This window comes from Podarcis vaucheri (genome assembly GCF_965113315.1).
Source record: "Podarcis vaucheri genome assembly, chromosome: 3".
Classification (NCBI taxonomy): domain Eukaryota; kingdom Metazoa; phylum Chordata; class Lepidosauria; order Squamata; family Lacertidae; genus Podarcis; species Podarcis vaucheri.
Genome location: NC_138761.1, coordinates 36397363 through 36421820, shown reverse-complemented (window position 1 = coordinate 36421820; position 24458 = coordinate 36397363). Strand labels below are relative to the sequence as shown.

The 24458-nt window shown below is 46.7% G+C and overlaps 1 protein-coding gene across 1 annotated transcript; it reads left to right on the top strand.

Annotated features, from left to right (window-relative positions):
- Positions 1–1889: 1889 nt before the first annotated feature.
- On the top strand, positions 1890–20719 carry LOC309527869 (solute carrier family 2, facilitated glucose transporter member 5-like). The gene is made up of 13 exons (XM_082214855.1): positions 1890–1953; positions 4566–4647; positions 5557–5652; positions 6882–7027; positions 8174–8298; positions 8866–9018; positions 10424–10549; positions 12611–12798; positions 14043–14153; positions 14915–15016; positions 16952–17027; positions 18835–18962; positions 20474–20719. The coding sequence occupies exons 2-13, from the start codon at positions 4579–4581 to the stop codon at positions 20690–20692; spliced, it is 1539 nt and encodes a 512-aa protein (XP_082070981.1). The 5' UTR covers positions 1890–1953; positions 4566–4578; the 3' UTR covers positions 20693–20719.
- The last annotated feature ends 3739 nt before the right edge of the window (positions 20720–24458 follow it).

Genomic DNA, 24458 nt, shown 5'->3' with positions numbered 1-24458 from the left:
GGTGTCGGAGTCTAACAAGATATGGAGGGGCTGCAAGTTCCCCAGCTTGGCTCCATAGGCACCGACTCCATGGGGCTTGAGGGGGCCCGAGCCCCCTCAAAAATTCGTTTGGGGGGCTCCGCCCCCCCAATAATCTCCGGCGCCCCTCCAGCAGAGCGCCATCGCCACCCCTCCCCCAGCCCAAAATGCACAGGGTCGGGCTGCATGCCTCCTGCCCTCCCTCCCGAGCAAAAGCTCCACCCAATTTACGCTCTGGAGCTGATTAATAGGCGCAGCACGCTCTCCCCTATTCGCTCACGAGGAGGCGGCGCCACTTTATTTGCATATTCATGAGCTTATTTATTATTCATGAGCTTTCCGGGGGGGCCCCCCAATATTTTTTATAAGTCCGCGTCCCTGCTTGGCTCTCAGAGGCCATTTCATAATAACACAATATTCCACTTGCAGGAACAGACAGACAGCTCTTGTATGTCCAGTTACCCAGTAACAGCCTTACTGATACTGTACACTAATATCAGTGTACTGGATGAAGCAAAGATCACCAGTGTTGAAGCAATGATTCTTCAACATCAACTTCGTTGGACTGGTCATGTTGTGCGGATGCTTGATTATCGTCTTCCAAGGCAACTACTCTATTCCGAACTTAAAAATGGAAAGTGTAATGCTGGTGGTCAAAAAAAGAGGTTTAAAGACTGTCTCAAGGCAAATCTTAAAAAATGTAGTATAAACACTGACAACTGGGAAACACTGGCCTGCGAGTGCTCCAGTTGGAGAACAGCCTTTACCAAAGGTGTCATTGACTTTGAAGACACTCGAACTCAGAACGCAAGGGAGAAATGTGCTAAGAGGAAGACATGCTTGGCAAATCCACACCATGATCAGTTCCCGCCCGGGAACCAATGTCCCCACTGTGGAAGGACGTGTGAGTCCAGAATTGGCCTCCACAGTCATTTATGGACTCATTGTTAAAACTGCGTTTATGGAAGACAATCTTACTCGGCTACAAGTGTTTGCCAAAGAAGAACAGCCTTACTATAAAGGAGGGCTGAATTTCTTCAGTGATGGGTGGGAGCAAATTGGGGGGCACCAACCCCTTTCTCGAGGGGACGCGGGTGGTGCTGTGGTCTAAACCACAGAGCCTAGGGCAGGGGTCTGCAACCCGCGGCTCCGGAGCCGCATGTGGCTCTTTTACACCTTTGCTGCGGCTCCGGGGCGGATACTAGCGAGGGGAGGAGGCGCATTGTGCGCCCTGACACTCCCCACTGTGGCGGGCGCTGTGCTGGCTGTGGCGTCGCATGGGGCGGTGCGTGTGTTAGTCATGCACCGTACCGACGTCACCTTCCCACCCGCTCGTTCGCCCGCTACATTGTAAGGGGCATGTATGCTGGTCACTGTTTTGAAGGGGAGTGAAGAACACACACACACAAAAAGGTAACTTGTTAATTTAACGTTTATTTCTATGAGGAGGAGTAATTCTGAGGGGTCAAACAAAGAAATAATAAAAAAGGGACAAAAAAGTTATTTTTATAATGACGAGTCTTGCAGCTCCCAGTTTTTTTTTCTTCAGAAATGGGTCCAAGTGGCTCTTTTTGTCTTAAAGGTTGCAGACCCCTGTCCTAGTCCAACTTCCCAACCACTACGCCATGCTGGCTCTTTCAGTGGGTCTACTCTGAGTAGGGCTCGGCTAGCGACAACCCAATAATAACAATATTGCATGTGGCTGAGTTAAGGCCGCCTGGCATGCTCACTGCTCAGCTGCTCAGCCACGATGGGATCCTGGTATACCTAATTCAATCACCTGGCCTTCCAACTGCCAACAGCTCCCCCAAATGGAATCTTTCAGCATCCTTCCTCTGATTGGCTCTTGCAATACTGCCTGCCCTTTGATGTCTTTCAAGAGAAAACAGGGCGGGGCTGATTTCACCCCTCTACTTCCAAGAACAGAAAGCTGCGGTAAGTTTCTGTGCCTTGCATAGCTGTCAGCCTTCCCTTTTTGGGCGGGAAATTCCCTTATTCCAGTGCCGTTTCCCGCTGCTTCCTGCTGCTATCTTGGATTGTTAGATATCCCATAGACTGTCCCCGGGATAAGTGAGGCTGCTGATCCCTTATTTTCAAGGCTGCTGATCCCTTTTCAAAATTGAAAGTTGACAGCTATGGTGCCTTGAGGGGGTGGGTTGGCTCCCTACAGACAGACTTCACCGCTACCCACTTCTGGGACTGTTGACCCAATGGATTACCTTGGAAGACAACTGCTTCAGTTTTCCCTCCATCGTTTCTGACTTGGTTTAAATCTGGGAGTAGGAAACTTGTTGCGCCCCCCCCCCCAGGTGTGGTTGGACCACGACTCCTACCCCTGCTTCCTGTTGGCCATGCTGGCTGGGCCTGATGGGAGTTGAAGTCCAAGAACAGATGGAGCCCATAGGCTCCCTATCCCTGCCTTAATCAGTTGTAATAAAAAGCCAGAACAGGCACTCATGCAGAGACTGAGCAGGAAGCCTCCTTGTCTGGGTGGTGCTCCCAGGAGTCTGCCTCTCTGTGTTCGTGATTTCTTTAAACATTCAGGAGACAAGTCACAGGCTTTCAGCATGTCCCTGCCATGAGCATTCACTACCACAAGATATAGCCCCTAGCTTTTTAGACCTTTTTTGTTTCCCTGGGACTAAAAATATTCAGTGAAAAGTGAGCTATAAACACCACTATTAAGTAAGTAAGTAAATACATTTTGCAGGAGGGTTTCCAGCACATAGCAGAAATTTAGGTTTGTGCAATTGAAGTGGATTAAAAGGCAATATCATCCCGGAGCAATAAACACATTTTTGAAAAGAAAAAAGACTTTTTGCAGTTTGGAAAATGACGTGGAAATGCCTAGAAAAGTATAGAAGGAAGGAATGCCTGACAAGCAAATCAGGCTGAGTGCTGAGCTCACCATCATATCACCATCACCCTGCGAACAATGTGGTATAGTGGTTAGAGTGTCGGACTAAGACCCAGATGGCCAGGATTCAAATGCCTACTCGGCTGTGAAGCTCACTAGGTGACCTTGGGCTGGTCACTGTCCTCTCAGCCTAACCTGCCTCCCAGGGCTGTCATGGGGAGGTGGAGAAACATATATGTCACTTTGAGCTTCTTGGAGATAAAGGTGGGATGTAGACTGGATAACTTATTTAAAAAATAATAAGTGAGGAGGGTGGTGAAATTAAGTTTAAAAAGTTTGAAGAACTGTCAATTATGTTAATAAACTGGTTGCAATATTATCATCTAAATGAATTGTTTAAAACAGATAAAAAGTTAGGTTTTGGGAACCAATCATTCCAGTTGGAGAGAGACCTGCTAGATATTAGTAATATTAAGGTAATTTCAGAAACGTATAAGATATGCAAACAAAAGATGAGCAAGTGAAATCTTCTATGATACACTGGGCAATGGATAGCGAAAATGTATAAATCTGATTCGAATATTTGCTGGAAGTGCAAAGAAAAAGAAGGTACCTTTTTCCATATGTAGTGGGAAATGATATACAATGAGCTGAAAAAAATGTTTAAGGTAACTTTTTATAAGAAACCAGAGGCTTTTCTTTTAGAGATTAGAGATACCTAAACAATATAAAAACTTGTTTATATATGTGACCACAGCTGCTCGTATGATATTTGTCCAAAGATGGAAAGAAGACAACGTCCCAACCAAAGAAGAATGGCAGCAAAAAACTATTGGAATATGTAGAAATGGCGAAACTCACCGGAAGAATAAGAAATCAATACGACAGTGTCTTTGATTTAGAGTGGAAAACGCTTATTGAATATTTTATAAACTATTGCAAACAGATACACTCATTAGCAGGTTTAACGTAAAGACGTGCAGCGTGATAAAACTAATTTCGAATATATGGGTCAACTAATAATTAGGCTTAAACTGGGAGTTGCAATAAAGATACTATAAATATAAGAAATCGCAGAAAGGGAGGAGGGAGGCAGAAATTGGGTTTTGAAATTTGATGTAAAACTATATCTTTTTTGTTTGATGGAAACTGCAAAATGATACACACACGCACACACACAAATATATATAGGAGAAAGGTGGTATATAAATGCAATTTAAAAAATCGATAAATCAAAGTGAACTCTCAGCAAAGACTGGTGATACATTTAAAGGGGACTGTAGCTTGTAAAGGGTTCAGGGAACTGTAGGTCCATAAGGGGCAAACTATAGTTCCCATTATCCTTCGGTGTAAGCCATAGGGTTTAAATGCGTGGTGTGTACATAGCCATAATCAAACCTCTGCAAAAACAAATCAGGAGGGATGCCCAATAAACAGGCTGTCAGGAGGAGCTGTCCATGGACCATTTAGTCAGGCATGGGCAAACTCCGGCCCTCCAGATGTTTTGGAACTACAATTCCCATCATCCCTAGCTAACAGGACCAGTGGTCAGGGATGATGGGAACTGTAGTCTCAAAACATCTGGAGGGCCGGAGTTTGCCTATGCCAGGTTTAGCTATTCTTATGTTCTTAAAGAAGTTGCAAGAGATAATAACCGCCTGACAAAATGTCCCTCTTCTTCCCCCCACAGCTGAGACTCAATTATGGAAACTACCGGAAGAAGCATTGATAGCAAGGCAGTGCCAGAACCAAAGCCCATAGTCCGCAAATGGGTGAGTTTGAACATGGCCAACGCCCTGCAATGCAGGAATATGCAGCTGTCCCACATGGGGATTGAACTTGCAACCTTGGCATTATCCCCACCATGCTCTAACCGTCCAATTTGACCTAAGAGGCCATTTTAAAAATTCAACCCTCCCACATCAAACAAGTGACATCACACAACCAGAATACTGGGGAGCGTTCTGCTTTTGGACTCAGGTCCTGCTACGTTCTTTTATAAATGGGGCTGCCAGCTCCCAGAAGCCTTTAGTCCAGCAATAGGGGGGATCTATGGGCCTTCTAGATACTGCTGGACCGCAGCTCCCACTAGCCCTGACTACTGACCATGCTGGCTTGGGGCTGATGGGAAATGGAGTCCAGCAATACCTGGAGGGCCACAGGTTATATCACCTTGCACCATAAACACTCCTCCTATGAGCAGAACTCTGCCCACACTGCCTTAAGATCCAAGCCATTTGTCTTTCATTAACTATGTCCTATGCATTGATGGGGACACGGGTGGCGCTGTGGGTTAAACCACAGAGCCTAGGGCTTGCCGATCAGAAGGTTGGCGGTTCGAATCCCCGTGACGGGGTGAGCTCCCGTTGCTCGGTCCCTGCTCCTGCCAACCTAGCAGTTCGAAAGCACATCAAAGTGCAAGTAGATAAATAGGTACCACTCTGGCGGGAAGGTAAACTGTGTTTTCATGCGCTGCTCTGGTTCGCCAGAAGCGGCTTAGTCATGCTGGCCACATGACCCGGAAGCTGTACGCCGGCTCCCTCGGCCAATAAAGCGAGATGAGCGCCGCAACCCCAGAGTCGGTCACAACTGGACCTAACAGTCAGGGGTCCTTTTACCTTATGCATTGATGAACGCTTTGGCTGACAGATGCTCTTATCTGCTGCTTTGATTTCCTGCAGGAGGTGACAAATTCGCTTCTCCGAACAGTGCTGGTCACCAGCTTGGGATCTATCCAATATGGTTACAACCTTTGGATGGTCTATTCCCCAGTGCTGGTAAGATGACCCTGCAGTACAGGTGGTTTCTTACAACAGGGGCTTCTGACTAAGCTTCTGGGAGTCAGCGAGTCATGGAACAGTAGAGTGGGAAGAGACCCCCAACAGTCATCTAGTTGAGCCCCCTGCAATCCAGGAATCACAGCTAAAGTCATCAGAGATATTTTCAGGTTGTATCTAGGGGTGGAGAGAAATCTGAAATAGTTTGTGCTTTAAGGGCACATCTACATAGAACACACATTCCAAAACAAGTTGCCAACTGGAACACCTGTCAAAATTCTTCTCAGAATTTTGTGGTGCAATGCTTCAGCTAGTGTACAGTGGTACCTCGGGTTACATATGCTTCAGGTTACAGGCTCTGCTAACCCATAAATACAGTAGTACCTCGGGTTAAGAACTTTGCTTCAGGATGAGAACAGAAATCGTGCGGCGGTGGCACAGCAGCAGCAGGAGGAGGCCCCATTAGCTAAGGTGGTGCTTCAGGTTAAGAACAGTTTCAGGTTAAGAACGGACCTCCAGAACGAATTAAGTTCTTAACCTGAGGTACCACTGTGTACAAAAAATAAAATGTGTATATTAGTGCAGATAAATGCATATGTATTAGTTAAAATAAGATAGGCTTCTCACCAAGTTTTACTCAGCGTAGAGCCATAGGGGTCTCCTAACAACTCTCAGCATCCTTAACAAATAAATCATTTGGTGACGATGGAGCCTTGGTCTCTTGCAGCAAAAACTCAAAAGAGTCTAGTGGGACTTTAAAACAGGTGTGGAAGATCTTTCTTCAGCCAAGGCTCACATTCCCTTCTGAGCAACCATTAGTAGATGCCGTTGGTGGAAAAGGCTGGAGGAAGAACCGTTTACAGAAAGAAGAAAACAATGAAATGCTTAGGGTTTTATTTTACAAAGTTGAAATCAACTATTTAAAACCTTTTTAAAAAATTAAAATCAACGGTAAGCCGAAAACCGGATTCAAACAGACACCAACGCTCTATGTGTCTGTATAGGCTTTCTCAAAAGAAAACGTTTTTAGCAGTCGCCGAAAAGAATACAGTGAAGGCGCCTGCTTGATATCAAGAGGCAAGGAGTTCCAAAGGGCAAATGCTGCCACTCTAATAGAGAGAAGTTCTACATATGAGTATTATGTGGCACCTGCAAGGGTGCCAGTTCCTTCTGATTAGGATGTGTTGTGGATACACTAACCCTGCCCATGATATGATTTCCTCTCTTAGCTCATGGAAGACATGGGTAATGCTGCGAAGAATCCAGGAGAGCAGCAGTATCTGCACTTCATGCTAGGCCTTGCCATCAGTATGTTCCCTATTGGAGGCCTTACTGGAGCACTCATCGCAGGAGTCATGGTGGATGAATATGGAAGGTATATATAGATGACCTGGTGATTAGTGAACTTCCAGTCCTAACTTTGGACGTGGGGCAGGTGGGCAGGGGAGTGGGGCTTCTGCTGAGGCCTGTCTCCCCAGCTGAGGCTCAATTTAACTTCTGGCTGAGGAGGTTCACCCTGTAAAAAGGCATCCCACATTTTAACAAAAGATATTCAGCCAGCCGAAGTAATGCTATCGTTTGGGTGGCATTCGACAAAGCAGACCCATTCAAATGAATGAGCCAGCCTGAGCGAGTCCCCCCTGATTTCACTGGGTCATCTCTGAGCAAAACTCAGCCAATGACTGCCCTTAGATTTTAATCAGAAATGCAAGGAATCTTGCAAAAGACATATTGCCATTGAGATGGCTGGTGTGGATCAGACACCGCATCAAAGGAAAGGAAAGAAGTATCCAGCCTCTGCTTAATGGTTTCCCTTGTTCTGTGGACTTTCTCCATGCTAATAGGGCTGCGTACATACCATGTATTCGAAGCACAAGGCTTTCCCCAAAGAAACCCAAAGACTGCAGTGTACCTTTCACAGTGCTACACTTCCTGGCACCCTTAACAAGCTACCATTCCCAGGATTCTTTGGATTACAGGAACCACTGTTTAGAAAGTGCCCAAGTTTTTATTTTGATTTTCCTATTCCCTCCATATCCCTTTTCCTTCCGTGACTTTTGTTGTTGTTGTGGGAGGGGTCTTTTTAGATTGTAAGCCTGCAGATAGGGACTGGCTGCCTTGCTTTGGTTTTACTAAGCCTCCCTGGGATCCCTTTTGGTATAAAATTAAGCTAAACATATGACCAGAATTAAATAAGTCTTGAAAATAAGTAGCCGGGTTGCCAGGTTATACGGCTTTATGATCCCAACTACGGTAATTCCCCTTCCCTCTCTGGTCCTGCACCCACCATGTCCTTGGGTGATTCTTCTGGGATGAACAAGTTACGCAGGTGTATCTTTGACTGAGCCGGGATTAGAGATTTAACGCTGGCAAAGCCAGAAATCAGCCCGCTGAGACGCATGACCTCCCAAACTGCTCCTCCTGGCAGATCTTGCTTCCCCCAAAGGATGCGGGGAACTCTTCCAATCATTCCACATGTTCCTTGGCCCAGTCATTCCCTTCCTTTCCCCACTCTTTCCAGGAAAGGGGCCTTGCTGATCAATTGCTTCTGCTCCATGGTGTCCTCTATGTTTATGGTTTGCGCCACTGTGGTGCAAGCCTTCCTGTTTACGATGCTTTCACGCTTCATCGTTGGAATAACCATAGGTGAGTTGGGCTACTTCCTGATTTAGTGAGGGTATGGGGTTAAGAGAAAATTCCCTGTTCTGAAATCTGAGTTGGGAAGGAACCAGTGCTTGCAATTCAAAGACATATCAAAAGAAGAACCTCCCCACCACACCACCTCCATATACTGCTTTGGGGAGCCTCCAGCCCATGGGCCAAACCTGGCCCCCCAGCAGGGATGTAGCTGACAATAATGATAGCAATTATAAATATTTTTTAAAAGGCCGTTTAGAAAGAGCAACAGCACACACATCGGCCAGATTTGGATCCAAGACAGATACCAGCTGCTGAAATAGCAGGTGCCAAAAAGGCAATAGAGAAGGCGCCTGCCTGATACGCAGTGGGAGGGAGTTCCAGAGGCTACGTGCCGCCAAACTAAAGGCCTGATTCTGGCCATCATGTGGAATGGACCTCCTGGTAGGATGGCATCTGCAGGATGCCCTCTCTTGCAGAACACAATGACTAGTTGGGTAAGTGGGAGATGTTTGTATGCTTCTATGGCTGTCACATGCCTACTGTGAATAATGCCTTGATTTATCCCCTAACCAGGCATCTTCTACATCGTGGTCCCATTGTACCTCATAGAGATCTCCCCGCCGAACATGAGGGGAGCCATTGGCATGCTGCCTCATTTCTTTCTAGCTGTAGGTGTCCTCATGGCTCAGATACTCTCTTTTCCTGAAATGCTGGGGAACGAAGAAGGTAAATCAGAGAGGAGCACCTCTTAGCCCAAAGGTCATGGTAGAATTGTAGAGATGGAAGGTATTGCCAGGGGTCATTTAGTCCAACATGCTGCAATGCTGGAAAGAGTCCCCAACAGATGACTCAACTCCCAATGAAGAAGAGCTCGCCACCTTCTGAGGGAGACAGTTCCACGACCCCTCCAGTTCCATGTGGTGCTCACAAGCATCAGTGAACCCCCACCAGTACCACCTGTGGTGCCCACAAAAAGTCTTACATGTGCCCACTTGGATCCCAGGATCGGACAGCCAGCGACCCATCAGTTCTGAAGAGAGGAGAAGTACAGTGGTAGCTTGGTTCTCAAACTTAATCTATTCCGGAAGTGCGTTCCAAAACCAAAGCGTTCCAAAACCAAGGCGTGCTTTCCCATAGAAAGTAATGCAAAACGAATTGATCCGTTCCAGACTTTTAAAAACAACTCCTAAAACAGCAATTTAACATGAATTTTACTAACGAGACCATTGATCCATAAAATGAAAGCAATAAACAATGTACATACTGCAGGCACACAATCAATCAGTAGCTGAACTGGGTTCCACACAGTCACAAAAAGAAAAAAAGAGCCACAAAAACGCAAAATAAATAGCAAAAACAAACAGACCTCAGAGTACCACTCAAAACGGAAGTATGGCACTGAAACCAATGTAACACTTAAAACAGAGGACATTCGGCTTCCGAAAAAAGTTCGCAAACTGGAACACTTACTTCCGGGTTTGCAGTGTTTGGGTTCTAAGTTGTTTTGAGTACCAAGGCGTTTGAGAACCAAGGTACCACTGTACAGAGACCTTCTCTCTGTGAGCAAGCATAGCGATGGCTGATATAGGTGCCTCCCCCTGCCTGTTGATGTGGGGCACACCCATGGTTATGTCTCTTTTCTTTGCTTTCCCCCCCTTTTAAACGTGGCCACCATAACGCCATGCTTCCACAGCAGCCATTTCCCCACATCCCCACGGCAGCCATTTTGTATTATACCCCCATGGCAGCCATTTTGTGTCATGCCACACTTTCCCTCATGGCAGCCAATGGCTAGCACCGACGGCACTTCCCCAAAGGTGCCCACTGACCCAGGAAGGCCATTGATTCCCTCCCTTAGCGTTGGGCAATTCTGTTGTGCCATCTGAGCTGATACTTTTCAAGAGCCAGGGTGGCATGGTAGTTCGAGTGCCGGGCTAGGACCTGGGAGGCCAGGGTTCAAATCCTGGCTCAGACATTGGGCCATTCCCAGTCTCTCAGCCTAACCTCCATCACAGGGTTGTTGTGAGGATAAGATGGGGAGGAAGAGAACCACGTACGCCACCTTGAACTCCTTCAAGGAAAGGTGGGGTGTAAATGTAATAAATAAAATTAATTGCTCCTTCTTGCGCAGATTGGCCAATACTGACAAGTGTCCCTGGAATACTGGCATTATTTCAGACCATTGTCGTTCCTTCCTTCCCCGAAAGCCCCAGGTATCTACTGATTCAGAAAAATGATGAAGAAAAGGCCGTGCTAGGTAACCACATACATGAACCACTTACATATTGGAGGGTGAGGGATAATAACATTCAGAGTCTTATTAGTGTTTACCTGAGGAGACAATCTGAGAATACAACTGATAGCGCCTAGTGCTTTTTCTGGATGAAACATGGTGTTGTATGTTTGGTGGGGTGAGTCTGGATGGCCTCTTAGGCAACACCCCAAATCTGTCATTCTTGGTTCTCAGAGAGAGAACAGCTGAAATCATTATACTGAATCATACCATTGGTCCATCTAGCTCAGTATTGCTTACACGGACTGGCAGCAGCTTTCTGGGGTTTCAGGCAGGGATCTCACCTAACCCTTCCTGGCGAGCCTTTTCAGTGGTGGCTCCCCTCTTGTGGAGGGCTCCAGTTTCTTCTTTCAAGGTGACCTCAGTTGTGTTTGTGGGATGTAATCCATTGGTGCAGTCAAATGCAACATTCCTTGTTTCCCTAGAGTGGGCACAGGCAGGGGACATCCAGTGTAACTTCCTGTTCCACTGGTCTGGAGCATCCTCCCCCTGCATGTGACCTGGGAGTGGCTCTGGCTGACTCCATAAAAGAGCCGAGTCATGCAGCTATTTTCTCAGTCTTAATTACTTGCTTCACTTGCTCTCTTGCTTGCTGCTCTCCTGCAGCCATTTTGTTCTCTTATTAATGCACCGTATTTTTCCGTCTATAAGACGCCCCCATGTATAAGATGCCCCCTATTTTGGGGGACTCTGATTTAAGAAAATGGGAAAGATCTATCCGTGTATAAGACGCCCCCAAATTTTGGACATTATTTTTTAGGGAAGAAACCTAGTCTTATACACGGAAAAATACGGTAATTTTTGCTCTCTACTGTCACTCAGCCAGCTCTGAACAACAACAAGCAACATGTTGGGTAATAATATACTGACAATATTTTTTATAACACTATAAACAGAAGACATATAATATGTGCATGGAGTCACAAACTAATAAGAATCGGATAAATTTTCCATAACCAGGAATGGTAGGATTGGTAAGTCACTGTCAAGGATCACTGAAATAGAGGCAGAATGCCTTTCCACGGTCAATATCCTATCCAAAATATAGTTGGAAGTGAGTTGGAGCATGGTGGTGCTACGGGCACAACACTACAAACGTGAGGTGATGGGTGCGCCAAATGTCACAATAGGGTGCAGCAGACAACAGTTCTTTGAGGATAATGAACTGTTTCAATGATGGATCTTCACCAGCAAATTAATAATCCCCAAAGGTACATCAAATGGCCATGGATCAGCTATCACTCAAAAGTAAGCTCTCAGCCAGCAGCACATGAGTTCAGTCTTCATATGAGATGAACTCACAGTTTGTTGGGTAACCGCCTTTCTGGGATCAAATTGTGAACTGAAATGTGAGTAAACTTTTTGTTACTTTACTCAGAAAGACTCTTGTGTCTTTATTCTTTTAAGCGGGAATAAACTTAACTAAGAGATTCAAAAGAATCTGCAAACTAGCTTTCAGCTATATTGAGGGGAATTTGCTCTGCTACACCACTTCACTAGCCTGAGTGAAGGAAGGATAATACTTACTCAATATATCCTTTCCTACTATCTTTAACATTCCTACAGTGTTTTATGTGAAGCTCCATTGAATGTAGCAGAACACCCATCAATTGATTGATTGATTGATTGATTGACAGGTAATAGAACTAGAACACCATTCTCTTGAAACGGAAACAGCTTATGTTTGCAGTGCTCCCAAACGCTTAGCTTTGGCGCATGCAGAACAGCTCCTCCTTGGTGTCATTCTCCAGAGTGACCCTAGGAGCCAGTCCTCAGTGGCCGACTCACCTGTCTTCACTTAGATTGGCTCCAAGCATCACAACGGGTGAGGCGGAACATCTTCTCAGTGGCCAAAAAGCTGGCTGGGTGTCTCTGGGATGCTGGAGACCGGGAACCCACTGCAGAATTTGTAACTGGTCTTTTCCCCCTCCACTACACCTCTTGTGTTTGGTACTGCAAGAAACTCTCTCCACCAGCCTCCGTGCCCTGCTATTCAAAGGCTTTTCCCTTGCTGCTTCTTTCCAGCCTTGCAGAAGCTGAGGCACAATGAGGACATGCAGGAGGAGATAGAAGAACTGCAGCAGGAGAAGATGGCTGAGAAGACGGAGAAGAGCATGAACTCACTTATGCTGCTGTGCTTCCCAAGCCTGCGGTGGCAAGTCATCTCAGTCATTATCTTGATGTGTGGCCAACAGCTCTCTGGAGTCAACGCAGTAAGGAAGGCAATATCCACAAGCGGTTAGAACAAGGGAGGGGAAGTGGGACCTTTGGTCATCCAGGTGTGGCTGGACTACAGCTCCCATCAACCCCAGCAAGGACGGCCAATGGCTGCGGGTGTTGAGAGTTGGCATTCCAGGGCACTTCCAAGGAAGCTGAGTGTTGGAAGATTCAGGACGGAGGAAAGGAAGGACTTCTTCATAGTTAAACTATGGAACTATGGCCCCACACAGGAGGCCGCGATGGCCACCAGCTCGGGCGGCTTTAAAGGAGGATTGGGCAAATTCGTGGCACAGGCAGCACCACATTTAGGGTCACAAGCAGTATGGGCGGAGCTTGTTTTGCATCCAAGCTCCGTCAGCCTTTTGGGGGCCCAGCAGTGGCGTAGTGTGGGTTGTCAGCACCCAGGGCAAGGCAAGTAATTTGCGCCCCCTAACCCGTGGATTTGCGCCCCCTAACCCGTGGATTTGCGCCCCCTAACCCTAACCCCCAGATGTTGCGCCCGGTGCAGCCGGCCCCCCCTGCACCCCCCCACGCTACGCCACTGGGGCCCAGTGCCCATGTTTGGAATGTTGAGGGGAGTGCCGTGGGCACCAGTCACAAAATGGCTGCTGGGCAGGGAGGAGACATGAAACAAAATGGCTGCCACATCCAAAAGAGCAGAAAAGGGGGCATCACCCCCAGATGGTGTGCGGATGCTGTTACAACAGCTGCCCCACCAACGGAGGCGGGGAGGAAGGCACCTACATCAGCAACTCTCTCCGAGACAGAAGCTCTTTGATGCTTGTGCTTGGCTTGTGGGTTTCCTGTAGGCATCTGGGTGGCCACTGTGGGAACAGGGGTGTTTTTATGAGCACAAAGAGCAAACAATCTCAAGCAGATTGTAGATTTCTGAGAAGATATTTACCAAGAGCGTTCACAGGCACCACAAGGGGTACTGGTAGGTACACCCACCTCTTGTGGGCACGACTGCAGTGACCTTTGATTCCCATATAGCCAGAGATTCAGAGGATTGCCTGCCTATGTACGTTGGCAACTGCAAACAGTTCTTGTCTGTGCAGAAGAAATGTGAAGAGCTGGATTTAAGGCTGGAAAAGAAACAAATTTTCCCATCCCTAGTTTGGAGTTGGAGAGAAAGGATCTTAGGCTTCATTTTGTAGACAGTGCCTCAAACCCTGAGTCAGCCACAGGACCATCGCACAGTAAGCTAAAAGTCTCAGTTGTTTTGGTCTCATTTCAGGTATACTTTTATGCAGAGAGAATCTACCTGTCTACAGGAACTGACCTAAATAATATCCCATACATCCGTTTAGCATCAAGCGTTGCCATCATCATTTCAGTCTTTGTCGGGGTAAGGCTGCCTCACTTTCGCCTTTTTTTCTTCCCCTTAAAGTCTCAAAGCTCAGTCTGCTCCAAAGGATGTTCCTGCGCTGCAAACTTTAGCAGCAGTTTTGTGCCAGCACTTAGGAATACAGTGTACATACGCTTCAGGTTACAGACTCCGCTAACCCAGAAATAGTGCTTCAGGTTAAGAACTTTGCTTCAGGATGAGAACAGAAATTGTGCTCCGGTGGCACAGCAGCAGCAGGAGGCCCCATTAGCTAAAGTGGTGCTTCAGGAACGAATTAAGTACTTAACCCGAGGTACCACTGTACAGGAAGGCACCTTATACCAAGTCAGATACTTTGTGCATCTAACTCTGTATTGTCCACACTGACTGGCAGCAGCTCTCCAGGCTTTCAGCCTTTCCTGGCCTACCAGGCCTGAGCCTTGGAGGGAGGGGCTCACAGCATTGACACTCCAACAGATCTTGCCTCCTCGTGAGGTTCCCGGGGAGATCACCAAGGCTAGTATAGAGCAGTATGTTCTTCTGTATGTCCAGCTTCCAGCACCAGCCAAAGTTCATACATACTCTCACTACACACAGCCCCACTTGGCTCCCTGTTCTCTATCAAGGTGAGGTGGTAAAAGACCCACCGGTTGTTTCTGAGCCCTCTCTCACACCCCCATTTTAAACTTACTAAGAACCCTGCAAGGTTGGTTAAGCTGAGACTGAGTGCTGCGTCCTTCCTTTTTCACATGCTTTCTTTCCCTTGCTGTTACATTCTCTAGATACTTTACATTGACTCAATGGGGCGAAAGTTCCTGCTGCTCCTTGGTTTTGGCATGTGCACCATCCTCTGCATCGTATTAACCATGAACCTTGAACTTCAGGTTGGTTGGTTTTTTCCGAACTCTTCAAGCACCGATGTCCTCGAAAGCCAAGCGTTACTCCGTCGATTGCTCCTTGGCTATGTGCACGCTAGCAACTGAAAGAGCATCACTCCTTTTGATGGCTCTTTCGCTGTGTACGCATTAATACTTTGAAATGCAGCAACGTCGCTTCTCTTCTGCTGCGTTTCAAGTTGTGTTTTCACATTGCTGTGCACACCAGAGAGGAGGCACCTGGTGCATATTGCATGTTGGGTTTCCCCACCTCTGCAATCCACCTGCCCCCAGTCAGATGAAGCTGTCAACTGCATATTTCTTTCACAAAATTTATATACCACTTGTTCATTAAATTAAAAAAGCCCTCAGAGTTTCACAATAGTAATAAAACAATGAAATTATTTCAACAGTTTATAACCACTACAGTCGTACCTTGAATCCCGGACACCCTGGAACTTGAACGTTTTGGCTCCTGAATGCCACAAACCTGGAAGTGAGTGTTCTGGTTTGCGAACATTCTTTTGGAACCTGAACGTCTGATGGGGCTTCCACGGCTTCTGATTGACTGCAGGAGATTCCTGCAGCAAATCAGAAGCTGCAATTTGGTTTTCGACTTCCAAGGTACAACTGTATCTTGAAACCTTTATTAAAAAAATTAAAACATGTGCTGGCATTCTACATGTCACCTAAACTGTTGAGCTAAGTCTGGGACCTTTTGCAGACCAAAAACTGCATGCCAGTGGTGGGTGGGGCTAGAAGTAAAAGTAGGCTGAGCAATGAACTCACATCATTTGCCTTTGCAGAATAGGCTGGTTTCTGCACACACCTTCCCAAACTCCTCTCTCGCCTCCGTCCAGGCATGCAAGAGGCATGATCAAAGTTTAAAGAGCACATTTCCAGCTGGGCAAAAACACACTGAAGGAGGGTGTGTGGAGCAAGGCTGATATGGCCTTGGAATAGGTCGCAGCTCTCTATAAATGAGTGTGAGTGATTGAGGCCTCGCATTAACATTGCTCCTATTTACACAGTTGATACGTGGGGACCATACCTTTATCAAAATGTCATATTTGGTTTGGATAATAATAATAATAATAATAATAATAATAATAATAATAATAATTTATTCATACCCCACCCATCTGGCTGAGTTTCCCCAGCCACTCTGGGCGGGTCCCAATCAAGTGTTAAAAACAGTACAGCATTAAATATTAAAAACTTCCCTGAACAGGGATGCCTTCAGATGTCTTTTAAAGATAGGATAGCTGCTTATTTCCTTCACCTCTGAAGGGAGGGTGTTCCACAGGGTGGGTGCCACTACCAAGAAGTCCCTCGGCCTGGTTTCCTGTAACTTGGCTTCTCGCTGCAAGGGAACCGCAAGAAGGCCCTCAGCGCTGGATCTCAGTGTCCAGGCTGAACGATGGGGTGGAGACGCTCCTTCAGGTATACAGGACCATCAGGTATACAGGGCCGAAGATTCTAACAACCCTTCTGTGCAGCACAAGGTGCTTAAAAAAGGACCAGATCTTTCCCTTGCTATCCCATCAGAGATGCTCCTCTGGCACTGGCACATTTTCAAGAAGGGGGCCAGGCCTCCCCCAAACCCTGCGGCAATCCTCAAGAGGACGCACCAGGACGAAGATGCTTGGCTGTACCGCGTCCTTTTGAGAATCGCCAGGGATGTGGCAGGGTGAAGCATGTTCGCAGGCCAAGTCAGCCTGGCCAGGTTGGGAGGGGTGCCGTGCGTGTGACATCATGCACATGTGGTGGGCGCAACTCATTTTGGACACAACTCAGTGCCGCTGTCCTCTGGATTCTTCCCAGTGGGAAGTGATCTCTCATGAGTAAACAGCGTCTGATTGACCAATAACATCAGCGATTACATCAAAAGCGCTTTGCCCAAACCTAGCAAGCTTGACACGCTCTCACAACTCTCTCCAACAGGGAGATGCCTTGTGGATGTCTTACGTCAATGCGCTCCTCATCAATATTTTCCTCATGGGACATGCCGTCGGACCTAGTAAGTGCTCAGGTGATACGCAGAGTTCCTTGGAGGAGGCGCAGGATGTGAAGAGCAAAAGGTTTCCAAGGATCGAGGGTGGTCAGGCATCCAAAGCCTTTATTTATCCTTAGCCCCTTCCACTACAGTGTGTCAGGAACCAGAGTCAGGTGTAGATCAGCAATATAAAAAACACAGTGCCAGCAAAAACTCTTACAAAACAGCGCAGCCCTAATGATCCCAGCAACTCTTCCCTTTCCAGTGAGGTTAGGCCGACTCTCTCCTTGTCCTTCCACTGGCAGGTGAAGACTGTTTTATTCTGGCAGGCCTTTGGGAACTGACTGTTTTGTTGTTTTTAAGGAAAGGGTCGTAGTGTTTTTAGTGTTTTTATTATCTGCATTTTAACAGATTTTGGGCTTGTTTGTTTTTTCATTGTTTTAATCCCGTTACAGTTTAATGCAGAAGTCAGCAAACTTTTTCAGCAGGGGGCCGATCCACTGTCCCTCAGACCTAGTGGGGGGCCGGACTATATTTTGAAAAATATGTATGCACTAATTCCTATGCCCCACAAATAACCCAGAGATGCATTTTAAATAAAAGCACACATTCTACTCATGTAAAAACATGCTGATTCCCGGACCGTCCGCGGGCCAGATTTAGAAGGCGATTGGGCCGGATCCAGCCCCCGAGCCTTAGTTTGCCTACCCATGGTTTAACGTAATGGGATTAAATATGAGATTACAGTTTTGTAAGATCCCTTGAGTCCCAGGTTCTGTGGAAAGAGCAGGGTACAAAAGAATAATGAAAATAATAGTAGATGGGTTTCTAAGACTGAAGAACACTGATCTACTGGGCTTCGTAGTGAACCGCAGAAGTCCCACGATCCTGTTTTCTGTTGATGTTTGTTAATGGTATGTTCAGAAAATCTCCGAATAAAAGTAGTTTGTAGCACTTTACATGAAAAAACCATTTAAAAAATGGAATGCCATTTTGAGGCCAATGGTTTTATAGTATTAAAGACTGTTTGAAAGGTTTCTAATCTGCTTTTCAAGGGGGGAGACTTCACAAAGTGGTGTAGAAAATAAGCACCAAAGTATGGCCCAACTTTACAAGGGACGCGGGTGGCGCTGTGCGTTAAACCACAGAGCCTAAGACTTGCCGATCAGAAGGTCGGCAGTTCGAATCTCCGCGACGGGGTGAGCTCCCGTTGCTCAGTCCCTGCTCCTGCCAACCTAGCAGTTCGAAAGCATCTCAAAGTGCAAGTAGATAAATAGATACCGCTCCAGCGGGAAGGTAAATGGTGTTTCCGTGCGCTGCTCTGGTTCACCAGAAGCGGCTTAGTCATGTTGGCCACATGACCCGGAAAAACTGTCTGTGGATAAACATTGGCTCCCTCGGCCAATAAAGCGAGATGAGCACTGCAACCCCAGAGTCGGTCACGAGTGGACCTAATGGTCACGGGTCCCTTTACCTTTATGGCCCAACTTTAAAACTTTTTAAAAATCTTCTTTGTGGTTAAAAAATATATAACAACAAATGGCCCCAACAAAATACCTCAATGCATGAGATGTGTGTGTGTTATTTTGTTGTTTTTGTTTTAACTCTTGACTTGCGTTTTTACCTTGTATTTTATCCTGTGAACCGCCCTGAGATCTTGTCATGAAGGGCAGTATATAAAGCCAATAAATAACGACAACAACGAGAAAATAAAATCTATAAACAGTTAAGCAGAGGCAAGATTAAACCACTTTAAAAATAGTTCTCTTTTTAAAAAATAAAAATAAAAAAATCTCCTCCCAACGAGCAGTGAACTCTTTTCTCTACACAGGTGCTCTTCCCAACCTGATAATAGCAGAGATTTTCCTTCAGTCCTCGCGGTCCTCAGCCTATGTGGTCGGGGGTTTTGTGCATTGGTTCCTAAACTTCTTCAGCATTGTGACCTTCCTCAATATCCAGGTGAGTGATTCTGGTGGTCCGTGGGTGTGCTGAACCTTCTACAGCGAAGGGCTGTAGCTCAGCAGTAGAGCATCTGCTTGGCATGAGGATGTTGAGGACCTAGGAAGCTGCCTTGTCCCTCACTAGTCCATCTAGCTAAGCACTGTCTACACTGACTACCAGAGGCTCTCTAGGGTTTCAGACAGGGAGTCTTTCTCAGTCCTACTTGGAGTCGTCGGGGGTTGAACTGAGCACCTTCTGACACTGAGCTATGGTATTTCCTGTAAAAACACAAAACAAAACGTAAGATTCTAGTCCTCCTAATTCTAGGTAAACGGTTGAATACAAACATAAGAAGCTGCCTTATATCAAGCCAGTAGTGTCTACACGGACTGGCAGTGGCTCTCCAAGGTTTCAGAGAAGGGGCCGCTCCCAGTTTCCCCTGGACTTGCCAGGGATTGAATTTGCCCCAGCCATGGGCATAGCCGGGGGGGGGGGGAGCTCTCCTCCCCTCCCCCCAAAATCAAGTAATTAAATAAAAATACTTAAGTAAAAGTATAAATTGTAGAAAGATATTGGCAGATTTTTTCCCCCGAGCACTTGGGGTCAAAAGAAAGGAATTTAAAACAACTGCTGCTGAGACATTTCATTCTGAATCTGCTAGACAGAGCCAGACAGAGGATGATGACAGGTAGGTGTTCTCCCTGCCCCCTAAATCCTGGCTATGCCTATGGCCATAGACCTTTCCCACCTTAGGTAGGATGGAGAAAGCACATTCCACGCCTACCCTCACCTGGTCCCAAAACTTCCCTTCTGGGGTGTTACTAGAGAGAGAGATGGAAACCAAGCCTTATGAGGAACAGTTGAAGGAGTTGGGTATGTTTAGCCTGGATAAGAGAAGGCAGAGCACTGATAGAGAATTGTAGAGTTGGACTCAAGTGTCATCTGGTAGCTATCTTCAAATATCTGAAGGGCTGCCACATAGAATACAGAGCAAGCTCTCCCCCCCCCCATTGCTCCAGAGGGCAGGGCCCAAACTAATGTATTCAAATGGCAAGAAAGAATATCCCAGGTAAACATCAGGCAGAACTGTCGACAGTGGAACCAACTATGTCAGAGGATTCTCTGGCTGTAAATTCTGCATTGTAGCAGGGGGTGGGACCAGAATACCCTTGCCAGGGGGTCCCTTCCAAACCTTCAATTCTATGATTCTATGAGATAACCCGGCCTTGAGTTCCTTGAAGGAAAAAAGCACTGGGGAAATATAATGTGCTAAATTAATAAGCTTATGCCTTTCTGTGGGTGGATCTACACACAGGGGGGGAAAACCGCACTATAGATAAGTCATAAAAATTAAATCTTTATAACAAAAGAAAAAAAACCTCTATGTAAAATCACATAGAAAAGTTTCCTGCTCTACAGCGCCATCTGGTGTTGCATGTTTATAATACATTTAAAACTCAGTTTTTTGACTCATGTTGCTGAGCCCTGTTTCTCTCTGTGTGTGTGTTGCTGCTCCTGTTCCTTTCCAGAAATACATTGGATTCTTCAGCTTCCTCATCTGCTGTCCGATATGTGCTGCCACCTTCTTTTTCATCTTAAAGATGATCCCAGAAACCAAGCACCAGACTTTTCTGGAAATCAGGAAGCAACTGCCCATCTACGTGGCCCAAAGGCAGATCAACAAGATGGAGCGAATGCCAAGGAGAAACGCCAGGCGGGCGTTGGGGGAGGGGCAAAACCCCGTGTAGAATTTGATTATAAACATTTATAATCGAGCCATGATCCCAAGGGAATCTCTACGGTTGTCCATCAGCTGTCTCAGCACCGTTGACACGCCAGTATTGAGGTTTTGCCTCGGTTAATTCATTGCCCACCCTCCACCCTAAAGTGTGGGCTCTAAACTTAGGTGGGGTCCGAGAAATAACACACCTCAAGGGTCAAAAGCCCAAGTAGAGAGGTGCGTCTTCCACATTTGATAGAAACTGCATAATGCCAGGCACATCGCTGTGGGGAGGGAATTCGACATCTTAGCGAATGACACAAAAAAGGGGGGTAGTGTGGGGTGGGTGGGAGGCCATGGCTCCGGGCACAGATTTCTGGGGGGACGTGAGGTGGGGCAGCCAGGTGCGTCCACAGCAGGCTCCTTCATCAAGACCTGAGCCATTGGGGGACAAGGCAAGGTGCACCCGGGCTCGGCCTTCAGGCCTGGGGTGGTAGCGGCGCCTCTTTCTTCTTGTGACCAGCGAAGGAACGCCCGCGTACCTCCCACCCCTGGGCTGGCTGAGAGGAAGGGAGTGTGGGCCCTGCTGCTGCCGCCCACTGAAAAGAGGTGAGAGGCTCCACCTGGATGGGGAGGTTGAGAGGCAGGCGGGGAAAGAGCAGTCATGTTCTCCAGTCAGACCATTGCGGCTCGGTCGCTCCAGTGGCGTCGGCGGTGAGGGCTGGGATGGTACAGCAGGCTCTGTTCAGCCTCCATTAGGGCGGTTCATTAATTTTTTTTTAAAAAAAAATGCCTGCTCCAAAGGTCTTATCTTACTACACTAGGGATTACCGTATTTTTTTGCTCCATAAGACACACTCTTTCCCTCCTGAAAAGTAAGAAATGTGTGTGCAAGCGGGAGGCAGGGAGAAAAGCCCCCAAGAGTCCCTTCTCCCTCCTCGTAGAAAAGCCCACAGGAGCCGCGCGCTCTTTAAAGGGTGCGCCGGCTTCTGCTGGCTTTTTTAGGAGGTGGGGTTTTTTTAGGAGCTGCTAGCTTTTTTAGGAGCGTGTGTGCAGCTCTTGGGGGCTTTTCCCCCTGAGGAGGGAGAAGGGCAGCCCGTCAGTGGGATGGGATACAGGCTCTGCTCAGCGCTCCCTTTTAAAATATTTTTTTCTTGCATTCCCCTTCTAAAAACTAGGTGCAACTAATGGTCAGGTGCGTCTTATGGAGCGAAAAATGCGGTATATAGCTATATCCGAAATTTCATGCATATCAGTTAATATCTTGACCCTCCTCCATGAAAACAGCTGTTTACTTGGCCGTTTTCCTATGTCATGAAGGCTGAAATTTCAATTCAGGGGAGCAGGGTCAAGATATTAACTGACATGCATGAAATTTCACATATAGCTATATAATCCCTAGTGTAGTAAGGTAAGACCTTTGAAGCAGGCATTTTTTTAAAAAAAAAGTTTTTTATGAACCACCCTAGCCTCCGTGCCTCACCCTGGCATGCCCCCCTCATGCTCCCACGCCCCTCGGCCTGCCTACACACACCTGGGCACCATCAACCCATGGTACGCCTCTGGACACAAAGAAGGCTGTCGCCCTACCTTGCATGAGCAGCCAAGTCTTTAGCATATGCGCCACCAGGGTGCAAAGATCTGCCCAGAGCCCCCAAATTTAGTTTAGCCCCCAAATTAACTTTGATTAGAAAGGAGGAAAAAGAAACAAACTTTTTTATGTGCTCATTTATTTACAATACGCTTATACTTCAGTATACAATACCACCACACTTAAACTTATAAGTATTGTTTAGGCACGTACTTAGGAGAAACATCAGTCGTGTCAAAGTGCTGCTGACCCCACTGCCGCATAGCAGCTCAATACAATACGTAACATAATATTTTGATGTAAGAGTTAATTTCATGTGCATGGCAGAAATCGAGAGAACAGAAATCGGGCTCCGGCAGCGTGGCAGCAGCGGGAGGCCCCATTAGCTAAAGTGGTGCTTCAGGTTAAGAACAGTTTCCGGTTAAGTACGGACTTCTGGAACGAATTAAGTACTTAACCTGAGGTACCACTGTATGTATTTTGTTTTTCTTACTTGATAAAAATTATTTATTATTTCATAACAGGTAGATGGTTAAGAACTTAGGCAGCTTCAGCAGCGGGCACCTGGCGCCCCCCAGAAATTGGCGCCCGGGTGCCCTGCACCCCTTGCACCCCCTGGTAAAGACGGCCCTGTACGTGAGCATCTGAGGGCAGAGAAACCACTAAGAGAATGGAGGTGGTCTTTCAGATATTTGAGGCCAAAGTCATTTAGGGCTTTAAACATTCACTTGAGTGCCTTGAAGTGGCTCCAGATTACCGTATTTTTCACCCTATAAGACGCACCAGACCACAAGACGCACCTAGTTTTTGGAGGAGGAAAACAAGAAGAAAAATATTCTGAGTCTCAGAAGCCAGAACAGCAAGAGGGTTCGCTGCACAGTGAAAGCAGCAATCCCTCTTGCTGTTCTGGCTTCTGGGATAGCTGCACAGCCTGCATTCTCTCCATAAGACGCACACATGTTTCCCCTTACTTTTTAGGAGGGAAAAAGTAAGTCTTATAGAGCAAAAAATACGGTAGATCCCATGAGACTGCTCAGGAAGCTGAGTTCTGCAGATTCCTCTTCCACCCACAGATTGTCCCCATGAGAACTATGAGCTCTACCCGTGAGCTGTGGCCTCTGAGCAGCAACTTCTTTGTAGGTTCACAGTTAAGCGTGGGGCCTGTTTGTTATTACCCTGAGCGCCCGTCTTTCAAAGTGTCTCGGCAAACATTATCCCAAAAAAGGTCACGTTAAAGCGTTGCTCGTTGAAGTGGTTTGCAAAGTGCGAACCACAATGCAGGAGTCAAATAAGAACAGAATAACTTGTCCCAAGGCTAGGGACGAAGGGGAGAAATTTGATTCCGTTCACATTTAAAGACAAAATGCCCAACTTTCAGAAACAATTCACAAACGGAGCACAGCCATCCTTTGATATTGGCAATTTCCGCAATGCAGTTGTGCATTGTGCAAAAATGCATATAAAGTGCGCGTTAAAATGTACCTATTGTAGAAGGTAGCATATGAAAAGGCATTTATACGTTGGGGAAATTCACCCAGCCATCTCATTTCACAGTCTCTCTCCAGTAGTAGACAGCCTCCGAACCCCCACAAACACAGCATGGTGACTAACTTTTCCCCCTCTCTGTCGCCAACAGCCTTTAGTGCTATTGGGTTATTTTGTCTTTCTATATGGCTCATACTGTTCGGATACTGCCAGGGAGATAAAGTCCATCATGGCCCAAGCCGTGTGCCGGACGATCCATCGACCTCCCGTAGGCACGCAGTATCATCGATTAGCGACACGAGTTTCTAGAAAATATCTTGCCACATTCTAGAGCTCATGCACACTCTTATCAGCAGATAATTGACAGCAGAAGTCGCACTCAGGAGAGCATTATTTACAAGCTTTATTCAGCGTTGATCAGAACAGAGAAAGACATGACTGCCTGCGTCAGTGTCTCCGACAGAGAGAGAAAAACGAAAGCAATAGCAAACATAAACATCCTGTGAACAGGAAATACGCAGGCTGTGACACAAACATCCTGCTCCCTTTTAAGGTGGAACGGAAATATCCGAACACAAACACACTGATAAGACTTATTCTCCATGGATTGTTTTCAAAAGCCGTCTAAGCTGGCAAACCTTAATCAAGCGTATAATCCAATTCACAACCCACATAATTAAGCCTGGATTTCAGAATGAAAAGTCCAGTTATCCATTGC